This window comes from Pungitius pungitius, chromosome 19 (assembly GCF_949316345.1).
Source record: "Pungitius pungitius chromosome 19, fPunPun2.1, whole genome shotgun sequence".
Lineage (NCBI taxonomy): Eukaryota > Metazoa > Chordata > Actinopteri > Perciformes > Gasterosteidae > Pungitius > Pungitius pungitius.
In genome coordinates this window covers 3,452,907-3,479,910 of record NC_084918.1, presented here as the reverse complement: position 1 = coordinate 3,479,910, position 27,004 = coordinate 3,452,907, and the positions used below count along the sequence as shown (strand labels likewise).

The window sequence follows — 27,004 nt, the reverse complement described above, 5'->3', positions numbered from 1 at the left end:
GCAAGTCACTCGGGAGAGAGTTTGAGGTGAGTACCAGCTACCGGTGGGTAAATATGCCAGAATGTCTGCCGTCGGAGGGACTCGTAAAAACGTCACTTTGAGCGGTTTTTATTTTGAAAAAAGCGACGATGCTTCAGCCGTTGAGTTCTCTTCCTGTGGAGACAGGCGGCGTTGACAGCCACTAACTGCCACACACACACTCTCTCTCGCGCGCGCACACACGGGAGAAAGTGCCTTCCGCCGGTGAATGTCTCCGCTTTGTTCCTCGGCTCGTTCCTCGGCTCTCAGACGTGGATGGAGTCCCGTAAAAGGTGCTCCAACTTAACTTTTTTTGTGTGTGTTGCAGTGAGCGACAACGTTCATCCTTCATCCTAGCAAGCTAACGGTCCCTCCTCCCGGCGGTAGCTAAGGGAGAAATGAGCTGACTAGGTCCTTGAAAGACCGACGTGAACAGACCGGAACGACAATTGTCACACTTGTCTGGGATTGATTTTCTTTTCTTTTTTTTTTTTTGTAGTCTTCTGTGAGTTGTGAAACCCCACGTTTCATCCCGTCGACCTTCCTTTTGAGGTGAAAGTGGGGCACACTAATGAGGGAGCACAATGGAGCACTATGCGACAAAAAAAAATGAATGTTCACACACAGACTATAAACAATTGAAGTTTATATTAAAGATCTTAGTTTAGTAGTCAATGTATAACGCTATAAAACGGAAGCACAGGCCACTCATTTCGTTTGTGAAACTGAAACCATCAAATATTCAGTATTCATCATGAATAATGTACTGAACAAAATCCCTGTGGCTTTTTTTGTGACACGGACCCATTTGAAACCCTCTTCAGGACCCTTGCAGGTCCCTGTACCGTAGTTTGGGAACCATGGTCCCAGATTTGTTTCTGTCACGTGACCATTAGATACAGGACGTGCCCTCTGGCAGCATGGAGGAAGGATGTGTCTCTTCTGCTGACTCACCGGTCTCATCGCCACGTGCACTGCAGGTTATTCCAGGAGATCTGTCACTTCGACGCGAAGCCGAGTCGCGCGGAATGAAACGATTATCTCTCCCTGGAGATCACTAAACCAAAAGTAAATCAAACTACCGCCATGTTTTCGGTCTTCCTGATCTCCAGCACTCCCACGGACTCCTACAATCTTGAATCTTTGTCTCGGGGAAATCTGATCTTGTTCAATTCGCGCTCTCCAAATGGTGGGTTGGGCCCTTTTTGGTTCGGAGGGAAGATCAGTCTAATCTGCGTGATCACAGTCTCAGATTTCACTTGTTTTCCTTTCGGCCTCGGTGACGTACGGCAACAAGACTTTTTGTCAACTGATTTGTGACAACAACGGCTAGAAAATACGTGTGTAAGCACAAACACTTGCGGAGTGTGTGTCCACGTGCTCTCCATGAATTGCTTCGTCATGCAGAAGACCAGGAAGGAAAAAAGGCTGATGATAAGGTTTTTTTTTTTTTTGTCTTTTGTCATGGCCTCTTGGGTCTCCATGTTTGTTTTACCTTTCCCTCTGCAGATAAACGGACACCGAGCTCGTTGGCTTGCTTTGCTGTTGCTCTGCCGGAGCCCACAAAGTTGAACACTATTGAGTACACGTTGGAGCGTGCACCGTGCGACGCGCCATCCCCTCGCTCAAGCTCCCTCAAGCCGTCTTTGTCGTCCCTTTTGGAACTTCTAAATATAACGTCAACTACATGAGACATAGTCAGGCATCCTCGCTGTGGTCATCCCTTCACATGTCGGTTTTTACAAGATTACATTATCATGCCTTTTCTCGCTAGTCATCAACAATAATCAAGTTTTTTTTTTAATGGTTTTTTATGGGCGTTGTTTTTCACACAAACGTCATCTTATCACATTGTTCACACAGTAAAAGGATAACGGCTTATTTGTGATTGACCTTTTCGTATGATGTTTTTTTAGGCCTTTTGTTTCGGGTCTTGGCGCCCGGGAACAATCTCTTGTCTCCCGTCTCACGAGAGTAAATTGAGTTGCTGCGAGAGCGCCGGCACAAAGCGCCACAATTACCGCGTTTCTGTGAGAATGTGGCTTTGTCTTCTGTGCGGCTGATGCAACCCGAGCTGCCCTGCGTCAAAGCACTACACCCTAACACCTCTGGAGACGCGTTTCCATGTGGACCCTGAACTCCGGAGCAACATAAGCACATTTGGGATTTGACTGTCCTGTCCTTTCACGAGCATCACCGGTTTTCCTTTTGTCACACCAACAATCGCCAACTCTAGAATTCCTCGTGGCTCTTGGAGCCGGTTCAGCATCTTTCAGCTCATTTCCTTGGTTTTACAGTTTATCCCCATCACTTTCTTTCATGTTAATAGGAGTTTTAAAAGATCTAATGAATACACAAATATTTTCTCAGCTTTATTATCATGGAAAATAATGCATTACAAATATTATTTTAAAAAACGACACTGATACAATTATTTTTTCTGATAGTTTACTGATTTACTTTTCATTTTTTAAATTCTATTTCAATAGTTTGACATGAAAATGAGGATTTAACGTCTCGGCAGGATCCGTTTTTTTAGAGGAGCAATCTTTAACGTCCAAGCCTCAAACAAATCAACCAATTTGACGTTAACCTTCTGTTTTCCTGCTGCGTAATATTGCATATGAGCTCTTTGTTGACTTGTTCAGCTCTTCCACCCCTTCGGTTCCCTCTCTTGAGCTTGTATAGCTCGTTACGACCAGCTTAAGCCTTTTTCTAGACTGCAGGCAGAAGAAATGTTCCCACGTGACACTTGTTTCCATGTCCGAGTGTCTATTGTCGGCCTCCTGGATGTATACAAATATCCGCCTGATGATGCCTTTTCTTTTCTAGAGCACTGGAAAATGAACCTTTTTATATAAGCTGCCACAATCGAGTTGCCTCTTCAATCCCTCTTCACCCCGAAGACAGGTGGTGTCTTAGCAGTAAGCACAGCTGCCGAGGGCGAAGTGATGCAGGCGGGGCCCTCGTTGACTCGAGGGCAGCTGTTAACGCGCTCCGTGAGGCTGTGTGCGCATAACTTGGCGCAGTCACGCTAGAGTGCTGGACCCTGCCGCCGTGAAGTCCGTGTGGCCGTTAAGCTGTGTGAAACCTCGCAGGGAGAGCTAGAGACGCTGAGGCGGGAGGTGGATGGCTGACTTCTAAACTGGCCGAGCTATTTCAGGCTTAAAAAAAAAAAAACACTCTGAGGCAAGCGAGGGCGCAGCCATCAACCCACACCGCCGCCAAGTCAAGCCCCGTACGGGGCAGCTATCGGTGTTGTATACGGCTACGTCGAGGTCAGCCTTTGCATTACGCAGCTTGCACAGGAGCCTGTTCTGGTGAGTACTCGGTCAATTCAAGCTGTTGATCGATACTCTTTAAAGAGAGCAGTTTGTCCTGCTTCCTTAATGTTAGGAATAAAGCCCGGCAGACTTCTTTTACACTGCATGGGAGAGAATAATAACAGGAAGTTGGGAGGAGAATTTTTGAGCAATCAATTGTGTAAAATAGCCGGTTTTAAATGTTTTTGTATTTCTTTCTTTATTTGAGAAGAGAATGAGTTTTGTTATTTGCAGAGCATTGCTTGGATGTAACACCGATTCCTTTTTTATTTCACCACATCTGGGCCCAAAGTATTGTGTCAATGAACCTCAGTTACTATTCTTATTTGAAATGTCACAGCAATGTGAGTTGAGGGCAAAACAAAAAAAAACCTCATTCTGTGGTTGTGTCATTGGCATGTTGTGTGTTGGTCACGGTTAAGAAAAAGTTGCCAATGAGCCACCCATGAAGTCACGGCTGTGTATATAGTTGACCACAGTGGATGATGCTATTATTAGCACACTCCAGATGCCCCACACTTTGATATGGACTTCATTTTTATCTGCTAGTGGCTTTTTACAGTGTTTTTTTTCTTGTTTTTTTTTTACCCCACAAGACAGGCATGTGACTCCACAGTGATCCCTCGTCCCTGGGGACAAACAAGTAGAACACACACACTGAAGTCCCTCCTGAAGCTGGGTGTTTCTTTAGCCCCAAGGCCCATGTAAGCTGATGTGGAATGCGCCGCTTGATTATTTAGCCACCGTGGAAAGCAACTTGTTTAGATCACAGGACCTTTCTTTGTTCGCTGCTAAGCACAATTCATCTGGCGGCTTTTCTGACTTTAGGTGGGATTAATTGCGTAATAGTGTTGTAGTCAACTAGTTTTTTGTTTTTTTTCCCCATTTCCAAATACACTGACAACGTGTCGCATGCTAGAGTGTTTTTGGAGGAAAGACTAACGCGTAAACTTAACTATAAGCAGATGGTTCAGGTGGAAAAAAATGGATATTTAGAGTGCTGTGTGGAAAAGTCAGCACCCACGAGAATATCAAAAGTCAATCCCAGTTAATAATTTAAGACCTATTAGGGAATATGTCGTGGCTTTCCCACACATATTAACACACGAATAAACATCCTGTGGAAATTATAAACATGCAGCTCTAAAGTAGATGTGCAATGCTTTTATTTCAAACTTGTATTCATAATGCATCTGAATTTTTTCAGAGGATGAATTACTTATTCCTTGCAATACGAATGCTCAAAAGCTTCCAAGCAACGTGTCAATGTTCTTAATGAGAAGTTAAGTAGCTGAAGAAAGCCGTACATAACAACTCACTCCCTGTCGTTTGGTCTGTATTCTTAGAAATTAGAGATTATTTTTTTTTGCATGTGGTTGCAAACCAAGCTTAATTTTTAATTTTAAAAGATTTTTTATTACCAGCTGGTCACCTATTGTCTGTGTGTCACAAAATGAGTTTGAGTCAGACTTGCTGACTGGAAAAGATTGCAGTGGACCTTTTTTTTTTTTTGGTTAAGAATAGAAACCACATTTCCACGTGGGAACCACCTGAGCGTGATCTTCATGTGATTTAAAGAACCAAGCAATGTATTGGAATTTGATGGTGGCTCTATGGGGAAGTTTTAGTTGGTCAGGGCTGGTTTTAATCCTTAATTGCTCAAATTACTTCTTCAGGATGATACAAAATAATCAAATCAAGTGAAAAATTCTGTACAGTGGGAGGGGGACCTGTGGTCTTAATGGGGGGGTCCCCAACCCTTTTTCCGCTCACGGACGGTTTACCATTACAATATTTCACGGCCAATTTAAAAAAAAAAAAAAAAAAAGTAGAAAAAAATTAAAATGACTAAAATAAAAAATCTTTCTGTGAATAAATAACCTCATGTTACAGTTGTGACAGATATTGGTCATGGTGTCGAGGTCATCTGTGTGTGACAGGCAGGTCGATTTGTCTGTGTGTGTGTGTGTGTGTGTGTGCTCTGTTTTGAATGGGCGTTGGAGTCACATGGCTACTTGTCAGCAGGCTGGAGGAGGGAACATAATCCCGAGGAGGAAGGCTGCAGCTATCAGTCCGTGCGTGTTGGTCAGAGAGAGAGAGAGAGAGATTTCCCGGCTTGACCGCTCATGATCAGCACAACATCTCCAACTCTCGTTTCTTTTGTCTCCCTGTCTCACCCTTCTCCTGTTTGTTTTTGCCCTGCACTCTGACCAGGGTCCCCCTTCACAGCGGCATTCTGCACTACGATGTCAGGGGTGGCGTCTCTGCTGTGAGCACACAAAGGTATGGCACAGTATTGGATACCTTTTTTTTCTTTTCTTTTTGTATTTCTTGACATGTCTTCCTTGTCTGTCACTCCATAACTTCTGGTTGTTTCTATTTGGTTACAGAAGATAAAACCTAAACAAGCCCCTTTGAGCCCACTTGAGTTCTGGCAGCGCAAATAGAGATCGTGCTGTTGTCTGTGAATCCATCTCAGAAACTTCAGGCGCGTTGGATACGACACGAAGGCCGTGATTCGCCTTGACGTCATTAGAGCTATCGAGGCAACACAATCAGGAGGGGGGGGGGATAAAGCCTTGTAAACTCCTTGTCTGCTCAAATGTAACAAGTGAATCCGTTGCTATCTGTTTTTTCTGTAAGCGCAGTTCCCCAATGAGACCTCTCCCTCCTCCTCTCCTCGCTGTCACCGTCCCGCTCCTCTAAGTACAGGCCTCTCTGCTGAGGTTTGGACACTGTGATCAACCGCCTATTTCTGGACGGGCATTTAAATTGGCAGTTTTATGTAATTTTATTGAACTGTTCTTTAATTATGTTTCTTTTTTGGGGGGGGGGGGGGGTGAGATCTGTAGAGCATCGTGCCGCCTGTGGGGCGACACGTGCCAAGCTGCGGGCTGGACAAACGCACGCACGCGTGGCGTGGCGTGTCCGTGACTCATGACCTGCGTCCCGTCGTCTGACCGTCTCGCTCCGCTCGCCTTTTTAATGTCCTTATGTGGAGCCGTAAAGCTTTTAAGCGGTTTTGGCTATCTTTTAACCACAAAGGTCACATGAGATGTCAGTGACACGTGCTGAAGGAGAAAATTGATGTATATTTTTGAGGTGGTCAATATTGCCTCTCGGCTGCTGTCCCCTAATTTGTAGGCCGTCTTCCTTCTTCCTGTTAAGAAAATCTTTATCAATGCTGGAAATGTACAACATACCAAGGGACTTTGTCAGGTGTATTTGCACAGGAAACATCAGTCACATTTTATTGCCTTTGTCTAAAGACATGACGCAAATGTCAACATCTCGGTGATTCAGTTTGGGACGGGATCGGTTTAAAGGATGTGAAAGTTATTGCAGTGGTATTTCAGAGACATGTCTCGAGTGACGGCTCGTTGGACTTTAGGACATTTGGGTCTTGACACGTCCACGCATGCCTCGTTTTCTGAAGTCAAACATTATGTAGGCTTGAAAGAATTCCAGAGCGCCCCGGTTTCTATTTTAAAAAATGAATAATTGATACGTTTACAGCTCCTCCTGACCTTCTTCCTGTTTTCAAACTTACTTCCTCCGCAGAAGGATAGCTTTGTAAAAGGTTTTTGTGGCCCTTGTCTTCTGGAGGACTCGCTGGGAAGACACGGTCAACGTCTTCCAGGCCAAACACAGAGTATCTTGTCCTCACCCCCCCTCACACTGTCTGCATTCATCCATGTCCTTTCTGTTATTACATAACAGACAACCACTTCTTTTTTTTTTTTTTATTCAATCCCCCGACTGATTGTACCTCATCGCATACAAGAATTAGAATTAGATCATTGATTTTTTTCTTTTTTAATAGAAAAGAAAATCTGCTTGCTCACCAGGACAATTGGCATTGTTGTTTTCTCCTTTTGGTCATTACTGTATTGTGTATTATTGCAGCCATGCCCTGAGGTAGATGGGCCGGTTCCCATGCTTTTCCATCTGTATCCCAGGGTTCTGTAACTTTATCCCTGTGTAGCCCGGCCTGCCCCTTGCACACTGGTGGGGTCTAGGTTTACTGAGAAAGGAGCCTTCAAACACAGCCAAACTAGCGGCCTTTTTTTGCCTCTCCTGCAAGGATTAGATTGTCCCAAAACAAGTCAAAGTGGCTGAGCTGCTGGTCTGTAATCAAACATTTGGCGCGGCGATCGCCGTTCTGGCCGAGCAAAGGAAGAGCGCGGCCAGAACCGCGCGCCGTCTGCACGGCGTCTCGCTTTCATGTCGCTTTGGCAGATGATGCCTTTTCCTTTTTTTTTTCTTCTTCTGCACTGCTTTTAACCGTTTAAAATGGACCGTTTTTAGTGAAATAAAAGGTCTCACAAATTCCTCAATGTCAACAAGGTCATTGATATGACCGCAGTCCGGCAGCAGAGGCGCTAATCGGTTCCTTTTGATAGCTGCGGTTCGGGAGCCACAGCGTGGTTTCAGGACCTCCTGTACTTTGAGCCTCTCATGTTAACAATACAGCCTCCGTCTCATTCTGTTCTTACACGGTAAGAACGCTAAAGCTTCACATCATGAACTGGGGCCGCAAGTAACACCGCGAGTTTACCTCAAGCACAAGGTGACTTCTTCCAAGGTCGCGTTTCGGGCCGACGGAAATCTGACGACGTTTGGCATTCCTGCGGTTGCACGTGGTGCGGCGGCGTCTCGATAGTGGCGAAGGTGGAGGTTAGCCGAGGCGCGTGTCGCCGCTTATCAGAAGGTCCTCTACAAAGTGGCACTGTGTAATCTGGCCCTTGTCTGGCGCTAACGGTTGGTAACCTTGAGTGGCGATCCGGAATCGCTCCAGGCCTTAATCGTAGGAATAAAAAAAAATTTTTTTTTTTAGAAAGTGTGATGTGCACTTCTTCTCCAGTTGTTGCTGTGCCCTTTTTGTAATTCATCATAGAAATCGGTTCAGTTGAGGCCTTCTGGGATTTATAAAGTGTGTTTGGGGACTCAAAGCTCCTTTTGAGTGTCTTTCCAGGGAATCCTGAAATATCTCCTTTTTAGTGTTGCTTTACCTTTTGAATAATGTGGCTTTGCGCTTCAGCACACAACGAGTCCGCACTATGAGGTTAAAGTGCAGGTTAGCCTTGTTATTTGTGAATATATTTGCATGAGCATGGTGCTCAACGCAATGAAGCCTCACAGATGGCAAACTAACTATTGCTATTTTAGGAGAGCATACCACATCATCTCAATAAATCTGCATTTTTTAATATTTGGTTTCAAATTTTCTGCAGTTAATGTTTGAGATCCCTTATTTGATTTTCCGGCCTTCAGCCTCGTCCTCACCAGTGTAGCACTCCCTCAACTGGAAACCCCTGTAGGCCAGGGGGCCAAACAGAAAGGTCTTTGTGTGTTTTTTGGGATCATGTTCTTGAGAACAATGTGTGATGGGATATGTTCTAGTCCGGTCGCAGCTTTTTTTGCCCCATGCAGTAAAACTCTAGCTTAACGTGAATGAACCCCCGATCTGTGTCTTCTCCCCCCAGGTTATGCTGCCCAAAAGCTGCCTGAGTCCCAGTGAGAAAGAGAAGGGCTAAAGCCGCACGGAGCCAAACCAGCTCTGCAGAGGCTCTCCAGCAGCGACTCCTCGGTGGAGCCATGAGCAGCCCCAGCACCCCCAGCCACATTACGGATGCCCGGGCATCGGTTACTCACAGCGTAAGTCCACACGGCCGCACGCCCACCAGCCTCGGCCCTCCCTGTAGGATCAGGCTTCACGTGGCGAAACGCCTGGGGGGGATGGAAGGGGGGCGGGGGGGGGTTCATTTGCGGATTAATGTCCGTTAAATATAGTGTGGTGAAAGGCTTGTTGATGGTGAGATAAATCCAGCCCGAGACGCCATGCGCATGGGGCAGTTTTTGCTTAAATGCTCCTAAGCAGGAGATTAAGCTCACAATTAGCAGTTTGTTGTCTTTTCACGCACAAGTCTGTAGCTATTTATTGTTTAATTTTAGGCACAGGATTTATGCTGTATCGGCTTCCTCGGTCCTCTCTGGCATCAGACAGACAGACGGCGCTGGGTTGGACAGGGTCTCTTCCCTGTGTGTAGAAATCTACTCTCATCCTAGCGCCAATTCCCTGGAAGCGGCACTTCTGAGAGCCAAAAATAAAAAATAAAAGTTAAGAATAGTTCAACAGCACTTCAGATCTGCACAGAGCGAGCAACTCCTTGAGAATGAAGCTGTTCAAACGGAAACCGCTTCCTTCCTCTATTATTTACGTCGATGCCAGTATTGGAAACAATGAATAATGAGAAGCATCATTGCGTGGCTGCTGGTGGGGTTTGGTGGGATGTAAATGCTGCCTGAAGGCCAGCTGGTCAGCAGCCAAACAAAACGGCATTCCTCAACTCCAGAGGTTCTCAACGTATTCATTTCAGGATGATTAAGATGCTGATGCAGGAAATATCACAAGCTTAACCGACCACCGCCATGAAAAGCTAGATTGTGGGATTTTAGATCTTGTGATGTTGAATAAATTCCAGGGAATATTACAACTGATCGGCTGATTATCAGGATTGGATTTTCTTACTGATTCACCTGACTTTCACATAATCTTTTTATTAAGTAAAGGATTATTTAATATCAGCATGAGCGCCGTTTCCTGTGGGTTGAATGTGTAAGAGTGTGGATTTCTGAGCGGAAGAATACGCAATATTGTTCAACCTTTCCTGTCGACGTGCTCCTGGTGTTCACAGCTGCTTTGCTCTTTATTGCAATACAAATGTGTCAAATGCTTGCTTGGCATTTTCTTTTTTGTCAGCGGCTTCCTTTTCCAGTGTTGCACAACTGTGTGATCACCACGCAGACAACCACTGCATCTACCTGCAGGACGTACGCAACATGAGGGCCGTTTGTAATCCAACCGCCCCCCATTCTGAGCCTTTTTAGAATGCAGAGTATTTCGGGGGTGGAGGCGTGACCCTTAACGTCTGATCTGTGAAAGAGGTGCAGAGAAACAGACAGACGGACATAGGTCTTTTCATAATTTGATGATTTTTTTTTTTTAGATTTGTAGCTTTTTGTAGCTTGTGCTAACTTATGTTTAAAGAATACATTTCCAACTCTTATCATCATCATCATCATCATCAGCTGATCTTATTTAATCTAAACAGTATTTTGAATTCTTGGATTCTACAGAATCCTGTTTTATCCCTGACGTCAGTTGGTTTGCTCTCTTGACTCCACCTTATTTCCCCTTTCTGTAGTTTGTATAAAGGATCTACATTAGCTGTAAATGTGTTTTTTCCACCACCCCATACAAGTAAGTGGGAAGTGCAACTTTTTGAAGCGCTTTTGTAGGCCATTTAATTGCAAACATTACTCCAAACAGGAGAAGACTCTATCGGCGCATTGCCTCTTGCAAAAAATGTTAATTGTCATCTTCCTATGAAATCCTGTCCCGAGTCAGCACTTCTTGTTGTAGCCGGTAGGACGGTTCACCGCCATGAAGCGTTTAGACAGCGGGACTCGGCTATATTTAGACTCGACAGCAGCACGATGACCGAGAAGCTCAGCGAAGATAAATTTGTTTGCTGTATCAGAATACCTGTTTTCTATTGGTTGATCCACCGGCTTCAACCAAGTTAATTATTATCTCCATAAGAATGTGTGTGTGTGTGTGTTCAGGGAGAGTTCAGATAATCCTGTTTCAAGGGCTAATCGTCAAACTGAGTAATGTCTTCTTCCCTGGTCACGTGGCCGGGGGGGGGGGCTGGCTAACTGAAATGGGGAAACTGGTCGCCTTCCGTGAAAGAGTCGGACACGTCCCGCCTCGCCGCGCTTGATGCGTCAGCAACGCACACGCGTGTAACTTGATGGACTATCTGTATTCTTTGACGGTGAGTTTTTGAGGACTCGTACGTGACGTTCCTTCTTGTGATGTTTTGTTATTTTTCTTATCTTTCCCAGTCATTCGCTGACTTTCTCCTTCTGACTTTGCTTCTTGAGAAAGTCGACCTCAACACAAACTCGGCGGGTTAATGTTCAGTCCACTTCTGGAGGGGTTTGAGATGCACTTCTACTTTGTCAACAGACTTTCTCGGGCATTAGAAAACTTCAAAGTCACAATTACAGCCTAATGTTATTTAATAATGCTTCACTAGTTACGGATGGTCTCTCCTCTAATGTTGTCAGGGCGATTATGAATTGTTTCTTTAAAGGTGAGCCCTGTGGATATTTCCACTGGTTTTCCTTTAATAAGCAACAAGTAACACTCACGAACGTGGCGTGCTGCTGGTTCAGAGCTAAATTCTTTGCACAGGTTGTTTTGTTTGCTTTGCTTTGCAGGACCACTGGATCTTCCTCCAGGGCATTTCATCATTGCAAATATAAAAACAAAAACATCTAGATTATTGGTTTTCAACCTATTTGGCTCAAGTCCCCTGAAAATGAAATTTCAGTAATGCGGCTGTTTACTTCCTGGCTGAAAGTTTGATTAGAAGATAAATCCCTGACTTCTGTCTGCATGGTGGATGTGGAGGCGGAACCAAAGGCTGTTTGCTTAGCTTAGAATAAACTCTGGACACGAGGAAAGGCCTGGCTCTGCTCAGTGGTCAAACCTTCAAGTCCACCAACCTGCGCCTCCTAAAGCTCATGAATTCATGTTACATTTACTTTGTTTCTCCCCATTACAGCTACAACCAGCGTCCGGTTAGCTTAGCATAGAAGGATGGAACAAACACAATGTGCATTGTTTCTTACTGTATTTGGTTCCCTTTGTGCACAGCCAGGACAACTGGTTTCCAGTCTTTATCGGTGACTCTCTCCTCGTGTTTGATTACCTGATAGACTGTGAGTCTGGCGGCTCCTTCGCCATCTACCCTCGCCCCAACATAGCTTATCAATTGGAGCTCTTCAGCTGAGATAAAACTGAGGTGGGAGCACACCATCTCTGGAGCACGATCCCTGTGTGTTTAGCTACTGGACACCCTTGTTGCATAATGTCAAATGACAAAGCTGATAAGCCCAATTTCCAACACAAATGTACTCTGTCAAACAACTGGAAGCTAAAACACATTGGAGACTTATTTTTCCAGTCTCTGACTGGAGGATCTCTTGATTCAATTGACTGCCGTCATAATGTAAACAATTGCATTTTGTTTTAAACATTGCATTGATTTAACAGAGCAGTTATGTGACTCTGTACTTAGGAAAGGCCATGTTCACCCTGGGTTCAAAACTGGGTCACAACTCGCACGCCTCAGTAGAACAATCGGCCTCTCGAAGCGCTTCGTGCACCCGGGATCTCCTCGCAGACTCATTTTGAGATAAGTAGGAATGCAGTGACTCATCAGTCACACGTTGCTACATCCGCTGCCTCTCTCCTCCTTTCCCCTACAAATGCTGACTGTGTAGAGTCTGAGCCTACTCCAAGCAGCAGATAATCTCCTCTGCAGCCTCCCCACAGTGTCCCCCTCCTCATGGAACCCGGCTCTTCAAAACGTTGTGGCTTCACAGGATTGACTCCTAATTCTCACCACTCGGCTTAGATGAAAAGCTAAAGGACAAGAACTGTGAGGACTTTTGACCTTCACCTAGCGCCGTCTCATGGTCAAAATGTATCATTTCTTTAGCTTGTAACAAAGTAGCTGCTCAACAAATGTCCTTCCCCTCCGCCTCCAGCAGAACTAAGTGCTGAAATTATACTTATTGGATTTCTATGTTCCTATACTGGTTGCTAAAACATGATTATTGGCACAGTATTCAATATTTATGAGAATGCTGTTGTTGAAGGGTAGCAACAGGCCTGCAGCAATTTAAATTTTAGAGACTGACCGTCTATAAAGAGGAAAGAATTGTGGATAGGGTTTCACCGCACACAAACCTTTTAAATTTCATTTCAGGCTGCAAAAAGAAATGTTTTAAAAAACCGGTCAGATGTTCAGTTCCTCCTGTAATGTGCCTTGTCCTTGGAGGCCGACTGCAGGGCAGCCTGGTCAATATGGAATGTCAACGGGAGGGTATTTTGTTCTCTGCTGTTCCCTTGTTTATTCTGCCCCCCCCCCCCCCCACAATGGGCAGAGTGGTGAAGGTGGCAGGGCGGCCGATAGGGCTCTGATTAGGGCATCACGAGGCTCTGATAAGCTGAGGGGGGGGGGGCGAGGGACGTCTCCCGTCCGCACTTCTTAACAGAGGCCTCCAGGGTCAGCGCTCCAGTGACACCCGCTGCCACCAAAAAGCGCTGGCGTTGCCATGAGCGAGGTAAGTCCCCGAAAACGCTCCGGCCTGGTCGGCCTTTATCTTTCAACTCTGCTGCCCTCCGGCTGGGTTTTTTGCACGCGGCGTCGGTTTGTGGAAAGATCTCTCCCCTCCTGGAGAATCACACGCACATCTCTCCCACCTGCCGGGTTTCATTGTGAAACCGTGATATGAATGAGGGCCGTGTGAAAATAAACTGCTGGATAGTGTAGCGGCGCACATCTGGATCGGATAGGATTCTCACCGCTCATCGTATTAAATGGCGAGTGTTTTTCTTTCTTTTATTAACAGTTTGATGTTGATGACGGATTTGATCTTTTGTCAAGTTTCTCCAATTTGTAGTTTACCAAGCCGCGTTTTGTTGGCGTAGATTTTTAGGCTCCAAGGGGCTGAATTGTCTCTGGCAGTTTGTTCCGGAGGTCGCTGAGGTGAACCTAGTTTGTTTACTTTTTTTTTTCTCTCGAACTTTTGTTGATCCTTCAGGTAAAATATGCTTTGAGGTCAATATTGAATGTGTACCCAAGAGGGCGACCTGTCTTTCTTCTGTACTCATGAGTCTCGGCCTGTCCACAGTCCTGCTTCTCTCACCAGTGTGTGGCGGGGGGGGGGGGGAGTAAAATCATGTCCGTGGTTATTTGGATCATGGGAATTGGTTCTTCACACTTTCTGTGCACATGCCTGGACTTGTGAACATTTGTCGAGCTGTACGTGCGATTCAGGAGGATCTCTGGAGTTTACAGCAGTTGATGTTCCTGTCTTGATGCGTTGATGCGCTTAATAGAATTCAAAAGTGTAAGGAGCAACGTGGCAAAGCTGCTTTACATCACTGATTTAAAGCTTTTTATAAAAACATTTTTTTTTAATGTTGTGGATCATTGAGTAACCCTAACATGGAAATACCCAAGAACTGTTTTGAGGAACAAAATGTACTGGAGTCACTTTCTGCATCAGTGATTTTTGGATACCTCACATAGCATTTGTGGGCGAAAAGTGACCGTCTGGCACAAAGGTAAGCACGAGGCGTGAGGTGAGTCAACCACGTGCTCTCCGTGGCTCCCTGCAGCCCTGCAGAAACCCAAATCTGAGAACCATTCGCGATGACCGGTGGCCCCCCGACCTCTGCCTCCGGATCTGAGGCACCTGCGCTGTAGCCATGGCAACATTTACGCCAGGTGGAAACAGCCCGATCCTGATAGTCGGGAGTGTATCCGCTCACCGATCCTTGTCACAACATCCCACCGGCGGAGCAAGGCGCAGCGGGGCACGGCACCCTGCTGCAAGAAAACAGATCCCTTATCGCCCACGTGACCCCCGACGCGACGCGCCGCAACGCGGGCGAAGAGACGCCGATCAAACGCGGCCGCGCTCTGGTGTTCAACCCCGGGCCCGTTCACCGCGAGGCGTGGACGGGAGGAGGCGTCACGTGATGCGCCGCCTGGAGGATTTGGAGAGCCCGCGCTCCCTCTAGTGTCGGTTTGTCTGAACTGCAGCACGCTGCGTCTACTGCGCATTTGAAGCAGGTGTCTGTTATTGTCCCAGAATGCAATGCGGGGAGGAAACTCGTACAAATACTGTTGGATACGATGGATAAATATTTAGGATGGGCTGGAACCGTTCTAGACCAAATTAGTTTTCAGAGGTTGCTTTTAAGTTGGAAACAAATGACCTGCAGTAAACTCCTATTAGCAAAGGAAGCAGGATGAAGTGATAATGAGAATAGTCTATTATATTATTTTGCAGATAATAAATTTGTCTGCATTTATTTATGTTTTTTTTTTTTCTTTAACTTTGGATCTCTGAAATTGAGATCTATTAACAAAATTATTTCTAATGTACTCATTTGTTGTGTTGCAGCCAGAGGCACCTACTGCCTCAACCCAACATGGGGCTCCGCACCCTGAAGAGGACGATGAAGGGGACCTGAACAAAGCCTTGGGGGTCCAGCGCTTCCAGCAGATCCTCAGCCCCGCTGCGGCCGTCCCTGACGAGCAGCACCACAACTACCACGAGGAGGACATTGAATGTAAGCATGCCTCCTCCGCTGTGCAACTTTGAATTTGATGTAAATGAAGCTCATTTCTTTTGCGTCTCCGCTTAATCTTCTCCACAGATCACCGCCACTCCTCTCACCACATCCACCGACCTCTGTCCAAACTGCCCTACGAGGGGCGCAGGAAGAAGAGCAGCAAGAAAAAGAGAAAGGACAAGGATCAGGCCAGTGGCAACCATGCCCCCAGTGGCGGCCCCATAGAGGAAGGAGAGGATGAAGAGGAAGAGGAGGATGAGGCGACGGAGACAACTCCAGTTCCATCGGAGTCGGAGAAGGTGAAAGATGTGGAGGTGATTGTTCAACTTTATATTCATCTTTGACTTCATTTATGACGCAGTCCTACATTTTTCATTGATTCAACCACAACCCCCAAAATATAAATTGACTCTATCCAATGATCTGTTTTATGTGCTGTACACCCCATAATAATCTGATGTGACTTCCTGTGAGTGAGCGAGCGTTCGGGAACGCCATCGCTGTGGTTGCATTAACTCAATTTCCTCTATGAATATTTCAGTATAGTCTTAATCATTCATCAGTGGGTTTCATGTTTGTTTATCATCCTTCACAAAGTGACGTTCACCAACGCTCCGCTGGCTCCTTTCTAACCGAGGATTGAGGAGAGCTGTTGTTTGACCTTGACATTTAGTCACTTTGTACTAAACTCATTAAAGCTGGTTTCCCACCCACCTCCCCCCCCCCCCCCCCCCCTAGGTTATTTGGGTACGTGCCTTTTACACAACCGTGCCTGATTTCACAGTGTTCAAGATCAAATCCTTTTCATTCTTCAATTCCCTCCCTTGGATTGATGTACGGCGTTTGGTGTTCTCATTGCTCTGTATCCCCCTCCTCAGTTCTTTGTTTCAGATGAAGACCAGCTGGCCGTGCGGGGCAGAGAGAGCCCGCGCTTGTCCCGTAAGCTTAACATCGTGCCACAGACTGCGGGGCAGGCGCATTCTGAAGACGCGTCTTCCTCTGAGTGAGTGAACGCTGAAATGAAAAGGGGGGGCTGAGAGATGTTAAAACCGCGTTTTACCTGCTGGGACGATCGCATGTTTTAAAAAGCGTCGCTGTAATGTTCTCACGGACGCTCTCACTGGGGTAAACGTCTCGGGCACGTTTTTGATTGGTCGGTGGCGCACACACTGTACGTTACCACGTCTCAGGAATCCAGTGGGCCTGCTGGGCATGATCTGATGGACCAGAGTAACCCTCTGGCTGGAGACCCATATATCACCTGTCGCTATAGACGACGCAGCACACCTCAGCGGCCCGAGGCTCCATCGCTGACATTTACTGGTCCGCTACATGAGGTTCGTATCTTGGCTGGGATAAAACTGCGTACATGCCCCAATTGCTGGTTTTCGACCATTGGAAAGCCACAGAATAACAGCCGATTTGTTTTAAAACATTCTGCAAAACGGGACAAACTATTAAGGAAAAAGGTTTGCTTTTGAAATGCTGTGGGCATCTTGACATTTGAAGGTGAGTTCAAGTTCATTTGCTTTGAAGAAATCGGTATTGGCCTAGTCTTGTTTGGCCAACGTTCTTTGCAGCTTATTTTTGTACATTTCATTTTAGTGTTTTTTGCTGAGAGATGCAAACAAATTTATCAAAGAGCAGCATTACTGGAGTTTAATAAATCAATCAAGATATACATATATATATTTAATGCATTATTTACTACCAAATCACTGAATATCTGAGGAAAAAGGAGTGCAGAGGAGGATAAACGTTTACCGTTTAACAGGAGGAAGTTCATTTTCTTTCTTTTACTGTTTCCAGCGGAACATTTAGTGTCATTTTCTTGCAAAAAATCAACTAAAACAAAAAAATGCAATGCAACGCAACCACAAACAACTTTGTTGTTTTTCTGCTTATATCTAGTAACCCGCCGTCATCCGACGCCGCCGCCGCCAGCCCCCCTCCCCACTCGGGGCCGCCTGAGCACATACCGCTGGCCCGGGTCTCCAGCCGCGGCTACGACCTGCAAGAGCGCAGACGCACCGGCAACATGACGGGCGCCGAGCAGGCCAAGTACCAGCGCGTCCCCACCGACGAGAGCGAGGCTCAGACGCTGGCCTCCGCCGACCTGGACGGCATCAAGAGTGAGTGCGGACGTGGCAGGAAACCAGTATTTTCCCCAATTATTCCAATTAATTCAAATTTGCGCAGTTAATTCTAACGTCGGCTGAGCCTCCCAGAAACCTCGGGGGGTGGGGGGCCCAGCGTGGGCTCGTGTTTTAGGTCCGGGGAGATTTACTGAAGGGAGCCGACCCATGAGCACAGAGCAGCAGTTTATCAGAGCGTGTGGCGACAGGCCCACGTTATTGAATTAGCCGTTCCCGCTGTCAGCTGAGGCCCTTGGACTTATGCCCAAGCCAACATCGGTGGCTAATTGTGAAACCTGCTTCTTGGGTGTCTTCATTCATTAGTGGAATGAAACGAGGGCGAGTTAAGTGAGCTCGAAGGCAAAATAAAGGAGAAGCTGTGCATGGAGGTAAGGGCTTATGGATCAGCTCCATCACCACGTATTCTCTACGTCTTCTATAATCTGAATCCCGCCACCCTAAATCATCCTGGGAAAGTGTCTCTGTCGCTGGCTGCTGCTCAACAATAGGAATTATTAGATCACTCTCTGTCCCCTTTTGTGCGTCCTGAGCATAATTAACACCTGGCTCACTGATGCATTGTGATAGCTTCAGCGAGGTCAGGCGCCGGTCAAAAAACAGCAACCCCCCCCCCCCCCCCCTTTTTTTTTTTATATCCGGGAAAAGTTGACCGCTCCAGTCCAAAGGCTCCAGTCCTAAAGTTGTAGCTGACAATCTCATGGTATTGGACTAACAAATATTTCCTCTGAACCTGCAATGACTTGAAACCTTGATGAAGAACCCAAAAAGCATCACGGTTTGTTTGATAGGACTTACAAGCTCTGATAAAGGTAAGATGATGGTTAGTCATGGAGGGAATTTCACATGTTTGCTGAACAAGATTTATTATTTTTCAATATAATTATTGATTTTGAGAAAAGGTCGAGGCTGCTCTCTGTTCACCTGCACTGTGATCTTAAGCGCATCTCACACTTCTTCTTGCCGTCTTCCCCTCCTCCAGGTCACCGCTTTGAAGATGTCCCCGGCGTGCGCAGACACCTCTTCAGAAAGAGCACCAAGGGACAGGTGGTGCACACGGGAAAGGACCACAAGGAGCCGAGCACTCGAATCCGCAAGCAGGACCGGACTCCGCATGAGGTGAGGCGCAAAGCCTTTTTCTTTTCTTTTCTTTTGTGCTGTAGATGCTTTTGGTCCATGTGTAGTTTCATTACCATCAATTCCTCTTAGTTTGGTAACTTTTGAGACACCAGCTGTCTGCCTTTTTTTTATCACAGAAATCAAAACTAGTGCTATTTTAATATTTTTGTTACTTAACTGTTTTTGGAATAAATTGATTGGGATCCACTGTTTGAATAAAGTTCTGAAAAATACAAATACAATACCTTGTATTCATTTGGTCTTTTACTTTTTCCATTCATAAATTATCACTTTTATTTTTTTAATCAAACTTAACTATGTGTTAAATTCTATTTCAGACTACAATTTTTCATTTTCTGTAAATGTAACTGAACTTTATCCTGGGGGAATGTTTTCAGATCTTTCTGTCTTTTAAATTAAGCTCTGTCCTGTCTCCTCTGGATGGGACAGGGAGGGACAATTAAAAATGAATGAGCGAATGAATGAGATCTTTCCTTTCACACACGGAGAAGAAAAAGAGGACGAGCTTCGGTAACCAGACACTGAGAGCACCGGCGGGACACAGGCCTATGTTTTATTAACATTTGTGTACACAGCTCCGTGTGTGTGTGTGTGTGTGTGTGTGTGTGATGAGGAAGCATCTGTGTAAAAAAAAAAAAGTCAGAGTCCCGTCCTTTTTGTGCCGCTGTATCGGTGTGTGAGTCCTCTCCTGCGCCCCCCCCGTCCAGTCGTTAGCGGTGGTTCTGTGCCGCTCTGCCTCGCGTCTCCCGCTGGACGTGGACTCCCCGATGGCCCGGTACCAGAAGGTGAGGGCAGGGCGGCTGGCCAGAGGCAGGTTGTATCCGTGTGAGCGTGATGCAGCGTGGCATGCAGGCGCTAAGCGGCGTTAAGGGAGAGTGTTCCAAGAGGGTTGAGACTGACCAGCATGGGGATCACTCAATAATTCCTTAACAGAGATCTGAAGCTGGGACATCTAGGTCCAGAATGTCTTCTTCCTTTGGGTGTGGAGTGAATTTAAATAAATCACATTATAATCCGGTGAGCATGGAGCCTGTATTCTAATGTTGCCGTTTAAAATGTTGCCGTTTAAAATGCTCCACTGAATCAACTGGCTGGATCCATAAGTGCTTGTTTTGTGTGTTTTGAATATTTGGCACGCGCTGGACAGTACGGACAGTACGGACGTTTCAGTGTCTCACCTGCTCGGGTTCCTGTGTGCTGCCGTCTCCAGGTGTTTGTGGAGCTGAATGAGCTGACCATAGACAAGAACCAGGAGATGCAGTGGAAGGAGACCGCTCGGTGGATCAAGTTTGAGGAAGACGTGGAGGAGGAGACCGACCGCTGGGGGAAACCTCACGTGGCCTCGCTGTCGTTCCGCAGTTTGCTGGAGCTCCGAAAGACCATTTCACACGGTGGGAAATGGAAGCGGAATCCTTTTTTTTTGAAGCCAAAAAGTCGGCGACGTGGTTTGCAGAACGCTGAGCTCGGTACGTTTTTTTGCGTCCACAGGTGCGGTGCTGCTGGACCTGGACCAGACGACCCTGCCGAACATCGCCAACCAGGTGGTGGAACAGATGATCATATCCGACCAGATCAAAGCCGAGGACCGATCCAATGTCCTGAGGGCTCTGCTGCTGAAACACAGGTGACCTGCCCCCCCCCCCCCCCCTTCCCCGACTGTAACAAGCAAGTCATTTCCCTTTCAGAGGACATTAAGTGACCTAGAATCATTTCTAGTAATCCTGCAAATCAACTATTGCGACTCCTTGTCTATTTTGCTTTGAACTGATTAGTAGAGACACAGGAGATGTAAGGAAAGAGTAATGCAACCATTACATTAACACAAGTCTACGCTCTTCCAAAGCGAATGCCGTTTCATACTGTTGATTATGAGAATAAACAGACTTTTCTGTCACTAGCTGTCTTCACGCCGTGTCTCTTCTCTTCCCCTCCCCGCCTCCCCCAGTCACCCGAGTGACGAGAAGGAGCACAGCAGCCCTTTCCCCAGGAACATCTCCGCGGCCAGCCTGGGCAGCCTGATCACGCACCACCACGGTGCCAATCACGGCAATCACCTGGACCCGTCGGTGACCGACCCGCTCATGGGCGCCGTCCACGCCGCGGGGGAGACGGAGACGCGGGTCGACATCGAGAAGAACGAGGCACAGGTAGGACTGGTGCGGATTCCCCCCCCCCCCCCCCCCCCCCCAAAAAAAAGACCCGAGAGCGAGTATGGTTTGTCCTCCTGACCGTGCGTCCTGCGTTGCTTTCGATTTGCAGAAGGAGACGGTGTCCGGAATGCATCGGTCCAAATCCAAACATGAGCTGAAGCTGCTGGAGAAGATCCCGGAAAATGCCGAGGCCACTGTTGTCCTTGTGGGTGAGTCTGGAAAACCACACTTACTTACTTTTTTATATATGCCAGCCATTTGAAAATTTAAAAAAGCTGTTTTTTTGTTTATCTTTTAACTGTTCACCGTCCTGTCCACCTCCCAGGAAGCGTGGACTTCCTGGAGCAGAGCACCATGGCGTTTGTGCGTCTGTTGGAGGCCGTGGAGCTCGAGTCCGTCCTGGAAGTCCCCGTACCGGTCAGGTTCCTCTTTGTTCTGCTGGGGCCCCCCAGCACCAGCATGGACTATCACCAGATAGGACGCTCCATCTCCACACTCATGTCTGACAAGGTGAGCGAGCTGCAGATATCGAGGGATAGTTTTTATGCATATAAGAAAAGTCCCATAAAGTTCTAGGAAACTGAACTATTTCCCTTCCCTCTAAAATAAGTTTTTATGTGCCTGGATTTCTATCATTTCATGCCTACAAAGCAAAAGATTAATTTAATCCTCAGCAGAGAGAAATATAATTGATTCTTGCCACTTAAACTGGCAATAAAGAGATGGATATCAATCGTCTAGAAAAGAATCTTACTCTAGACTCTACTCCACGCAGCAATTCCATGAGGCGGCTTACATGGCAGACGACAGGCATGACCTGCTGAGCGCCATCAACAGCTTCCTGGACTGCAGCATCGTGCTGCCGCCCTCGGAGATGGGAGGCGACGAGCTGCTGCGCTCCGTCGCGCGCTTCCAGAGGGAGATGCTGGCCAAGAGGCAGGAGCAGGGCGTCAAGCTGGCCATGGAGCCCAAGAGCATGGAGGAAAAAGGTAACGCCTCGAATAACCTGTGGCCTGGTTCTGTGACTTCCTGTTCATCGTCGTTGACGACCCGTTTCCCCCCTCCCATCGTCACAGAGGCCCTCCTCGAGCCCTTGAAGAAGTCGGACGACCCGCTGAAGCGCACCAGACGCCCGTTCGGTGGGCTGGTGCGAGACGTGCGGCGGCGTTGCCCAAAGTACCTCAGCGACTTCAGGGACGCCCTGGACAGCCAGTGCATGGCCGCCGTCATCTTCATCTACTTCGCTGCCCTCTCTCCGGCCATAACCTTCGGCGGCCTGCTGGGTGAGCGGCTCAACGGGGGAGGGGGGGAGGGAGGCGGGAGTCACTAACGATTCGCCGTCCGAACGCCTTTTTCAACGTCTCCTTGTCTCCCAGGTGAGAAGACGGACGGTCTGATCGGTGTCTCTGAGCTGATCGTGTCGACGGCGGTGCAGGGTGTGATCTTCTGCCTGCTCGGAGCGCAGCCGCTGCTCATTGTGGGATTCTCAGGACCCCTGCTGGTCTTTGAGGAAGCCTTCTTCAGCGTAAGTTCATCCAACGACGAGGGTTCTCGTTTTTAAACAGCTGACTCTCGAGGTTCATTTCAAATACTCTCATGACTTTTTCTTTGATCGGTCAAGAACCGCAAAGAAAACTACTGTCACAGTTCACTAAAAGGTTTCAAACGCTCCCAGTTAGATCTCAGTTCTCGGTGAGCGAGTTTTCCAGCTGATGACTTCCTCTCGTCCTCGCAGTTCTGCAAAGCCAACGACATGGAGTACCTGACCGGCCGCGTCTGGATCGGGTTTTGGCTCGTCGTCATCGTGGTGGTCATGGTGGGCTTCGAGGGAAGCTTCATGGTCCGCTTCGTCTCCCGCTTCACCCAGGAGATCTTCTCCTTCCTCATCTCCCTCATCTTCATCTGCGAGACCTTCATCAAGCTGGCCAGGGTACGCCCCAGACTGGAAATAACAAGTTTCAGCTGGCACGCTGGGTGTTCACGCCATGGACGCTAACCCGAACGGACTGATCTCTGGACGGCATTCAAATGTTTTTATAACAAGTGCATGTGGAATCTTTTGTGATTGATTGTCTTTGAGAGTAAAACGGATTAAAAGTTGAGCTGTTATGGCACAGACTTGAAAGGCTGTGGTGGGATCCTCCCGTACATATTCGCGATGGGTTGTATTTTCTGAAATTAATTTGAACCCTCCGCGTCGTCCGCCAGATTTTCAACGAGCACCCGCTGACGAGCTGCTCCCTCGGCAACGGCACAGACTCGGACGCCTCGGCGGCCAACGCCACGCTCGCTCTGGGCAACGCCACCCTGCCGGCGGCGGTGCTGAACCAGCCCAACACCGCGCTGCTCTCCTTGGTCCTCATGGCCGGAACCTTCTTCATCGCCTTCTACCTGCGCAAGTTCAAGAACAGCGCCTTCTTCCCTGGAAGGGTGAGGAGCCTCAACCCCCCCCCCCCCCCTCTGATCCATCCTCCATCTCGCTCCAACGTGAAGCTCATTGTTTTGCTCTTCTTCTTTCATGTGTCAAGTTGCGCAGGGTCATCGGAGATTTTGGCGTCCCGATTGCCATCCTCATCATGGTGCTTGTGGACTACAGCATAAGCGACACTTACACACAGGTGACGCTCGAATACGGCCGCTCTGCTCTGCTTCAGCACTGTTTGACCTTTTTCCGCCTCTTAACGTTCACAATCGTCTCCGTTGGGGTTCAGAAACTGAGCGTCCCTCACGGCTTCTCCGTGACGAGTCCCTCGAAGCGCGGCTGGATCATCAGTCCTCTGGGCACCGACGGACAGTTTCCCGTCTGGATGATGTTTGCCTGCTGTTTGCCTGCTCTGCTGGTTTTCATCCTCATCTTCATGGAGACTCAGATCACCACGTGAGTCGAGAAGTCACGTTGAGAGAGGCTTATCGTCGGAATCACTTGAATATGACGGTTTAAGAGCCGGGTTCGTTTAGATTGGGATTGACTTTTATCTCTGTTTTACCCTGAATCTGATTTTTAAAGTCTATTTTATGGTTGGTTTTATGGTTTTATGTTATTATTTAACAGTTCATTCCCCCCCTCCCTGCAGGCTCATAGTGAGCAAGAAGGAGCGGATGCTGGTGAAGGGCTCCGGTTTCCACCTGGACCTGCTGCTGATCGTGGCGCTGGGCGGCTGCTCGGCTCTGTTCGGCCTGCCGTGGATGGCCGCCGCCACCGTCCGCTCGGTGACCCACGTCAACGCCCTCACCGTCATGAGCAAGGCCGTCGCCCCCGGAGACAAGCCCCGCATCCAGGAGGTGAAGGAGCAGAGGGTCACCGGCCTCCTGGTGGCCATCATGGTTGGTGAGTGTCTGACATTGAGAATGAAATGACTTGTTCAAGGTAATATCAGTTGGAAAAGGGACATTCAGCGTTTTATTTAACCCCCCCCTCCCCAGGTATGTCCATTGTGATCGGTGACCTGCTGCGTCTGATCCCCCTGGCGGTGCTGTTCGGCATCTTCCTCTACATGGGTGTGATGTCCCTGAACGGTATCCAGCTTACCGAGCGCATGATGCTGCTGCTCATGCCCCCAAAGTACCACCCGGACCACACCTACGTACGCAAGGTGAGGAGACTCCTGTTTGTCATTTTGTTGCTTCCTACAATTCATCAAATGACAAGAATTTCAGCTCTACTTTTTAAACTGGGAAACGGAAAAATGTGTTGGTGAGTTTTTCTGAACTATCCCGTTTCCTGCAGGTCCGCACGCTGCGCATGCATCTGTTCACCTGCATCCAGGTGGTGTGTTTGGCGTCTCTGTGGGCCGTCATGTCCACACAGGCTTCGCTCGCTTTCCCCTTCGTCCTCCTCCTCACCATCCCTGTCAAGATGTTCCTGCTGAGCCGCATCTTCACCGGCAGAGAGATGGCATGCGTAAGTCGACCACTGGGGGGCGCCATTGCCGCTCTGCACACCTGCACCTGCACCACCAGCTTGTTGTTTTCTTTCATGCCATAGGCATTCTGGGAAATGTAGGAAATCTCTTCAGTGGACTAAACAATATGAAAATGAATGCGAGTAAATCAAGAAAGATGTGAAATTGGCAGTGAGAAAGATAAAGAACCCTGACGCGTCTTCTCCCTCCTTCAGCTGGATGCAGACGACGCAGAGCCCAAGTTTGATGAGCGCGAGTGTCACGACGAGTACTCGGAGATGCAAATGCCCGTCTAACCCGCGGCGACCCCTGACATCACCACTTAACACAAAAAAAAAAAAAAAAAAGTTTCTACTCACTCTACCAACCAATGGGATCCTTCACACTTGAAACCCTTTGACGCCTCAGCACCACCGAGACACCAGGGGGCGCCATGGAGACCGTCCGGCTGGTTGTTTCGGTCCATTTGTTGAAGAAACTCTTTTTTTTTTTTTTTTTATCTGGGGGGCCTTTTCTGCCGGTTACCAGCATCTGAACGAGAACAGTCGACAGCATGCGCTCACACATTAAATGCTTTTAAGGATATATATATATATAATATATATATATTTCAGGGTACAAGAGATTCCAAATCACTTAACGCAATCTCCAGCTCGAAAATTGAATGTGATTCCGTTCGATAGATTTGCAGTTGAGTTTTTCATTTTTAGCCCTGAAAGTTGCTCTGATTCACATTGAAGAAGTGGAGGAAATATGAGAGGTAGCGTTAGTCTTTTATATTAACACACTTATCTATCCGAGTTTTGTTTTTGTCCATGTTTTAAGCTCACCAAGCGCCTTATGAAGGAACATAAAAAGTCATACTGAGGTGTTTTATTCCTCCTCGTTCAGTCTCAGTTTAGACGGCTCATCACTTGACCCACCCCCCCCCCCCCTCTCTCGTGGCACTTTTTAAGACACCAAATCTGAACAATGACTGTATTTTATGTAATTTTTAAATCTCCGCGTCCTCTTTAATTCCTTATACATCAATGTTGCTTTTGTTTGTTTGTTGTTTTTTTCATAACACGAGTTTAATACAGCGGCATAATATAAATAATATATATATATATAATTACTTTACATGTCTCCATGTTTAGGGAACTAACGTATCGATGTAGTTTGCTTCACTTGGTGTGTCAACGGGAATCGTAATTTACTGGTTTCTTTGTCCAAGTGCCAAATGTTTGTGTAAATAGTTTAGTGATCAGAACAATAAGCTGCAGTTCAGCCATCTCGCATCTTACTGCTGTAACGACGTGTCTGTAAGGAGCCTAAATCAACATCATTCCTTGTCTGAGCATAACTTGGGCTACATTTCTTTTGGCATCAACTAATTTAAACAATTCATTCACGCGGCCCGTGAAGTCGATCGACCAAATTCACACAGAAGCTGTGTGGACAATAATACTAATGATACATGACTGAGAAGGAAGGCTTTTATTGATCTAAATGTTCATTTTGGTTTAGTTTTCATGTCATGTTGTATCAGTGTGACATGGATTGGTTAAAGCTTTGACTGTGTCAAATGACTGACATTCTCAGTCCTCTGTTACTCTGCAGCGTGGATCCTCACTATACTTTCCCTTCTGAACCGCCTCGGCCCCGTTTGGTGTTCACAAAGATCTCAAGTGCCTCTGGGACCAGGAAGTCCGTTTGTTGGACGACGCGCGTTACAATAGTTTGCACTTTCCAAGAAAAAAAAATCAAACATCTCTCCATTATTTATCTTTAGCAAAATGAGGCATTATTGCTGCTTCTGTAGGTTATTTGTTTTTTTTTTGATGTACACACGCATTTGGCTGCACCCGGGGACACTAGAGGGGACGTTGGAGTGACGTGCGTGTGTGTGTGTGTGTTTTGTGTCGGCTTGGTGTGCGTGTGGGTGGACTGAAGTCGGTCTGTGTGTGTCCAAAGTATCCGTCGAAGCTGCGAAAGGCCGAAACGATGTTTTGTCCCATTTCAAAAGCAAGACTGTCTGAAAGGCTGCTGACGTTTCATTGTACATTAAAGGTTGAAATATTGATGACAAATAAAAGTTATTTTATATTTA

The 27,004-nt window shown here is 47.1% G+C and overlaps 1 protein-coding gene across 7 annotated transcripts; it reads left to right on the top strand.

Annotated features, from left to right (window-relative positions):
* Positions 1–27,004, top strand: slc4a2b (solute carrier family 4 member 2b). 7 transcript variants are annotated; one of them, XM_062559127.1, is made up of 23 exons: positions 1–26; positions 5,556–5,624; positions 8,828–8,999; positions 15,396–15,564; positions 15,652–15,881; positions 16,446–16,570; positions 17,479–17,699; positions 18,703–18,839; positions 20,071–20,251; positions 20,349–20,484; positions 20,806–21,007; positions 21,120–21,219; positions 21,336–21,520; positions 21,786–22,293; positions 22,387–22,535; positions 22,746–22,940; positions 23,219–23,440; positions 23,539–23,628; positions 23,722–23,888; positions 24,085–24,338; positions 24,434–24,603; positions 24,738–24,911; positions 25,128–27,004. In XM_062559127.1, the coding sequence occupies exons 3-23, from the start codon at positions 8,940–8,942 to the stop codon at positions 25,206–25,208; spliced, it is 3,756 nt and encodes a 1,251-aa protein (XP_062415111.1). In that variant the 5' UTR covers positions 1–26; positions 5,556–5,624; positions 8,828–8,939; the 3' UTR covers positions 25,209–27,004. The 7 variants fall into 7 exon arrangements, with proteins under 7 accessions (XP_062415111.1, XP_062415113.1, XP_062415112.1 ...); XM_062559129.1 differs by lacking the exon at positions 1–26 and adding an exon at positions 293–311; XM_062559128.1 differs by lacking the exon at positions 1–26 and adding an exon at positions 3,116–3,338.

Bases quoted from the DNA above. Each gene is read 5' to 3' on its own strand.
- slc4a2b (XM_062559127.1), top strand. From the start codon at position 8,940: ATGAGCAGCCCCAGCACCCCCAGCCACATTACGGATGCCCGGGCATCG. The intron at 15,882-16,445 runs GTGATTGTTCAA...CCCCCTCCTCAG, and splicing joins AGAAGGTGAAAGATGTGGAG to TTCTTTGTTTCAGATGAAGA. The intron at 24,339-24,433 runs GTGAGTGTCTGA...CCCCCTCCCCAG, and splicing joins CCTGGTGGCCATCATGGTTG to GTATGTCCATTGTGATCGGT.